The sequence below is a fragment of the Martes martes genome (genome assembly GCF_963455335.1).
Source record: "Martes martes genome assembly, chromosome: 11".
Taxonomy (NCBI): domain Eukaryota; kingdom Metazoa; phylum Chordata; class Mammalia; order Carnivora; family Mustelidae; genus Martes; species Martes martes.
Window position 1 is genome coordinate 24,740,665 of NC_137899.1, and position 6,000 is coordinate 24,746,664.

Genomic DNA, 6,000 nt, shown 5'->3' on the forward strand with positions numbered 1-6,000 from the left:
TAGATTACAATGAGCTTATTTATAGTAACATAATAAACTCGGATGACTGAATTCCTTTAATTAAATTTTAAGAATGGTAACTTAAAGGGATTTTCTTGAATTAATAGATAAAAGAATATTTTATGGAAGTGATAGTTTCTAAAATATAGAGACTATTTCTGTGTCTTTAGTGCAAGAAATTTAAGAATTAAACATGTTAATTGTAAGATTTCATTTTTCTCAGATACACCTGTGAGATCTGAATGGAGTGAACTTCAAAGTCAGGAACCGTCTGAACAAAAAATATCTGAAGTGAGTCCTTTTGGGATTGGAACAGCTATATACTCAGTATTTTTGTTCTTTTGTTATTTTATCTTAGATTTGTTACAAAAACTGTCACCTTAAGACCATTAAATATAATTTTTGATCATGATTTCAGAGTGTCATTTTCTAGACTGTTTCTGAAATTTCTAAATTATGCCATGTTTTAAATCATTTTGGAGGTGTGACTAGAACAGGAGTTAGATTTTCAGGGTCATAATAGATTCTTAGATTTTTCCTCCCACTGTAACACTAAGTACATTGTCCCATTCTTTGGTTTGTCTGGTCACAAGAGATTTCCTTTCACATTCAGGAAATGTTCGGTAGCTAAATATATTAGTCATGGGAAATAGCATTTTTCATCAACATTAATATTTTCCATATTTCCCCCATATTATAATGTCCCCCAAATTAGGGTACATCTTACAGTTGATTAAGAAACATAATATACTTGGCACATAAAATAGTGGTAGCCTGTACTAATTATGTTATATCTTATGATATCATAATTTGATGAATATGGTAGAGGACTAGCAAAATGGAGTTGTATCATCCTTTGTGTAGTAGCTCTTGCATTTTCTGTTTCATCTAGAAGGAAAAAGTAGTTCCCCTGTCTTTCTCAACTCAGTATAAAATACCATAACATTAAAAAATTTTAAGCCTAATTGAAAACACCATTGTTTTCTTTCCCTTTGACACTGAGAATTTTAGTAGATCTTGATTTCTTGGGATATATACTCAGACCAAAATTTTTATTATTTATTATAAAAGGGATATATTGTAATAGCTATTAAAATATCTTCCTTTTAGGGCTTGATAACCTCTGGCACTGACAAATGTGGTAAGTTAGATTTTGTTCCTTTTTGTTATAGATTATATAGATTAATCTTCATAAAATAGCATGTCCTATGGTATACTGAACCTGAACTATGGAGTATAATTCTTCTAAATTAATTACTGTCTCAGATATTATTAATCTGGAAAGTAACAACATTTATAATTGGTAGCTACAGGCTAATGGAGAAAATTTTATTTTAAAAATATTTTTCTGTGTTTTAATTTTTGTTGTTTATAAAAATACTTAGAATTAGATCTGACTGTGATTTGAATAAATATCCCAAATTCATCTAGATTATTGAATGAGGTCCCTAGAAATCAGTTGTTTGGAATTCTTACTTTGAGCACTTCTACATCTGTGAAGACCAGTAAGATTAAGAGGCTCAGCCCAGTGTTATAATCCCAAGTTAGAAAATTTTTCTGCCACATTTCTTATATTATCATGGTAGAATATATTAAGTTATTATTAATTCTTATAAATCGGTGCTATGAAAGCAGCTCATCAAACAGCCTAGCCTATACAGTTCCCCCAATTCATCTGTCATCTCTGCCCTTGCCCTCCCTTCTGCTTTAGCGGGCCCCTCCCTGCATCTCTGCCTAATGGGGTTCCATTCCCTCTCATAAATTCTTATTACTCTTTGTCTCCTTTTCTGGGGCAACGTATCATAAGGAAAAAACAGGGGCGCCTGGGTGGCTCAGTGGGTTAAAGCCTCTGCTTTCGGCTCAGGTCATGATCTCAGGTTCCTGGGATCGAGCCCCGCGTCGGGCTCTCTGCTCAGCAGGGAGCCTGCTTCCTCCTCTCTCTCTGCCTGCCTCGCTGCCTACTTGTGATCTCTGTCTGTCAAATAAATAAATAAAATCTTTAAAAAAAATAAAAAAAGGAAAAAACAGAAGATTTAGACTCAAGCCTCACTTGGTTTGCAATTTCATTTTTACCATTTTACTTACTGTGTGACTTAGGCCAAGTCACCTCATCTTAGCCCTGTTTGTTGTTGTTGTTGTTTTTCCTCTGTGAAATGGAGGTAATAATTGCACCTACCTGAGAGCATTGTTGTGGGAAGTTAATCAGATCATATTCATGGAATATCAGCACTGTGCTTGTCACATGATAGGCACTCAAATGGAAACTAGGCTATTAATGTTACTGGGTTTTTTTGTTACTACTGTCGATATTGCTGGGTCCCTGGGCCCTTTATTTCTTAATGTACGCTAACTCCTTTCTGAATTCTCTTCTCTAGTCCATCTAGACACTGTCCTCCATTACTCTAGTCACACTCGAAATTATCCTCCACTTTCTTGCTCTTATCTCCCATACCATTTTATTTTATCCCTTGAAACTCCTCAATACTGCTGGGGAACATCACTCTGCTTTACAGATTGAGCCAGCAGTTCTGGATCTTCATCCATAGTTGAGCCTTTAGCTTTGCTTTATCTTATATGTTCTGGTTGGTATCCTTTCTATTTTCCTTGAATTTTCTAAATCTTTAACTTCTTCTGGGCAACCCTCTTAGGTCCCCTCCCTCGTTGGGAGCTTTGTACTATCCCTCAATAAATTTTGCTTTGCTGCCCACCAAAAGTAAATAAATTAAAAAATAAAATCATCAGTCCTACTCTTACTCAGTAGATGACCTTTTACTTCACTGAGAAAATTGAGGCCTTTTGACTAGATCCTCATTTCTTTCTAGAAGTCAGTCCTGAAACCACTAGTTTCATTGCCATGCCTCTCCTCTCTGTCCCCACTGCACTCTACATCATTTTACTATCAAACTTACCACACCAGGGGCGCCTGGGTAGCTCATTTGGTTGGGTGACTGCCTTTGGCTCAGGTCATGATCCTGGAGTCCCGGGATCGAGTCCCACATCGGGCTCTCTGCTCACCAGGGAGTCTACTTCTTCTGCTGATCTCTCTCCTCTCATGCTCTCTCCCTCTCTTAAATAAATAAATAAAATATTGAAAAAAAAAAAAAAACCTTAGCACACAAGTACAATGATAATGTGCTGTCTCTCCTACTAGACTAGGCCTCGGCTTGTTTTTGTTCTGACCTTGAGCTGAGTTAATTAATTCTTAGATTTTTGAAGAGTTGTTTAGGGGTCTTTGGCTGGCTCAGCTGGTAGAGCATGGGACTCGATCTCAGGATCATGAATTCAAGCTCCACTTTGGGTTTAGAGCTTACTTAAAAAAAAAAAAAAAGCGTGTTGTTTAAAAACAAAGAAACAAGCAAAAATCAATGAAGAATATATGACAGAGACTGTACGTGGCTTGCAAAGCCTAAAATAGTTATTCTCTATAGCCCTTTATAGAAGAAGTTTGCTGACACCTGTCTAAACTATAAGCACTTAAGGACAAGGTTCTTACATCCCTTGATCTGTATCCCAAGTTTCCATAAAAGTTTCTTTAACAAAATTTCTTTTGTTATTAATCTTAGGCATTGGTAATTAAATAAGTAAACTAAAATTTAAGTGCTGTAAAACTTTCAAAGAAAATAATTACGGTTAGAAACCAGTAGTCCAGAGAAAAAAAAAGCCAGTAGTCCATTAATTAACTATGAACTTGATTGTCATTGATTTCCATATAAGGCATTTCACTTGCAATTATTGCCTTAGGACATTGGCACATAATATAACTACCTTAAGGAAATATGAAATGGCAAGATTGAGATTTATTAAATACGAGCATAAGGAGAATCCATAAATTGCAGAACAACTCACAGAAGATTTCTGTGTACCCCTAGGAACCCGTAACACATTTTCTTGTGTTCACTACCGTTGCATTTTAATGTATCTGGGCCTCTGAAATTATGATACCCAAGAGAGAAAACTTGCTCTTTTAAATTGATACAGACATTAAAACAATTAGAGGATTCTACATACGATGCTACAAATGATGGTGATTAACAATGGCTTTATTTTGCATTTTAGATCATCCAGCAGGAGGTATTCACACAGAGACTTGTACAGAATGTCCACCTATTTTCAGTAACAAGAAAGATCAAATTTCAGAAAGTCCAACAGAGGCCACAGATATTGGTAATTTGTTTACTAAATAAGTTTAAAACTTTAGTTCTGTAGTTAATGCTGGCAAAAATGAGAAAAGGTTATTTGCCATCATGACATGCTTTCCTGAAGGCCAAGCTTATCAAACTTTTTGCTATGATTTATTCAGGTTCTTAAGTGAACTACCCAAAGCAAATTAAGAGTTTTTAGTAAATGAAAATACATTTCTGGACACTGACCAGTTACTGTGGTGTTTTGATTACAGGTTTTCGTAATCGCTGTGGAAAACCCAAAGGACCAAGAGATCCACCTTCAGAATGGACATGATTCAGGGAGCTAAAAGACACTTTAAATTATACTGGAAAATTCAAGTGCCACTGAAAGCCAGATTTATAGTATTCCATCTTAAAAATGTGGGACTAACAGCAGTGTAGATTGTTACCTTAGTATTTTTTTGCTGGGACCATCTACCTGCCTTATACTACACTTAGGAAAAAGTATTACATATGGTTTATTTTGTAACTTCAAGTATTATTGCCTTAATGTCTCTTAACCCTGTTACACGCTGCTTGTAGACATGTTAATATAGTAATACTTTTATGATAAATTGAGTTTAAGGACTACTCTTTTGCTAATGTTTTATCTTGTATGCATTATTTTGTATATGTACAGGGCAAGTAGGTATATAATTTGATAAAGTTGCAGTCATAAAATATTATTAACAGAAGATGTAAGAAATTCTGCATGGTCTAAATCTTTGTGTACCTTATTTGTAAATTATTTGCCCTGAAGTTTTAGAAAATAGTTTCTGAATTTTAAAGTTGCTGGATTCATGCAGCCAGCTTTGCAGGTTATCAGAGATCAAAGATTGTAATAATAATACATTTTGTAAATTGTAAGCAAAAAGTTATTTTTATATTATATACTGTCTAATTGTCCTCCTAATTGTCCTTGTTTTCATTTAGTCATGGAGATTCAGTAAGTGCCTTTGAACAATATTGAATTCTCTTAGCTCGTGTGTGTTACTTTAATATTTGAACTCAAGTGAGATTAGCAGACTGATATCAAAATACATGTATGTTTCAGGATATTTGACCTGCATTAAAAAAGCAAAAACAATTTTACAGTGCCTACTTGTCTTGGTTTTTCATTCCTCGTTCCTAGGAAATTAGAGTTAGTATCTACCTTCCTACTGGCTCAGCCTTTAAGTCATGAGTGTGAATGGGGTTTAAGCTCTTAATTAAAGAGTAGGGAGCACGTCTGTAAAATCATGGCTTCACAATTCTAATATTTCTACTAATTCTAATACTTATCCTTAAGTCAGCCCTAGGCAGCCTTCTCATTATTGTCTACTAAGATACAATAAAACACCAAGCAAAGAGACATGAGGTTAGGAAAGGGAAACTAGTTTCTTCCCACTCCACAACTGGAGCATGGCTCCCATCCATAAGTCTCAAGCTTGAATTCTGACACCAGGGATTGAAGTTAATGGACGTCTGTATTTTCCCTCTGTATACAAAAGAGAAAAGAAATTATGAGACTAAAGTGAGATAGAGTGACCTTATGTGAATAGGATTACTGTGGAGGAGAAAATACTACTATAATTTCTTATCAGTTTTTCTTTAAGCTCAATGGTCTTCATCTTGGTTCCTTAGAATCTCCCATTTTCCCCATATATTTTGGTCATAAGGAAATGTGAATACAATGGACCCTTGACATTCAGGAGACACAGACACCTCTGTAGCATATCATTTTCCTAAAAAACTTTAAACTGAAATAGAGTGTAACTGAAAAAAATACTTAGCTCCTCCACACACTGGATGATTTGTGTAATATGGTACTAAAATCATTTACAAACATTTTTTTGTT

At 34.9% G+C, this 6,000-nt stretch overlaps 1 protein-coding gene across 2 annotated transcripts in view; it reads left to right on the forward strand.

The window, feature by feature from the left end:
• Positions 1–5,260, forward strand: part of PTPN12 (protein tyrosine phosphatase non-receptor type 12) — a gene marked incomplete at its 5' end in the record, with an annotated part of 92,153 nt that extends 86,893 nt beyond the window's left edge. The window contains 4 exons of one of the 2 annotated variants that reach the window (XM_080818693.1): positions 224–291; positions 1,111–1,141; positions 4,057–4,164; positions 4,397–5,260. In XM_080818693.1, coding sequence (XP_080674819.1) covers positions 224–291; positions 1,111–1,141; positions 4,057–4,164; positions 4,397–4,458 — 269 coding nt within the window. In that variant the 3' untranslated portion in view covers positions 4,459–5,260. The remainder of the gene's footprint in view (positions 1–223; positions 292–1,110; positions 1,142–4,056; positions 4,165–4,396) is intronic. The other variant, XM_080818694.1, reaches the window with a different exon arrangement.
• Between the last annotated feature and the right edge of the window lie 740 nt (positions 5,261–6,000).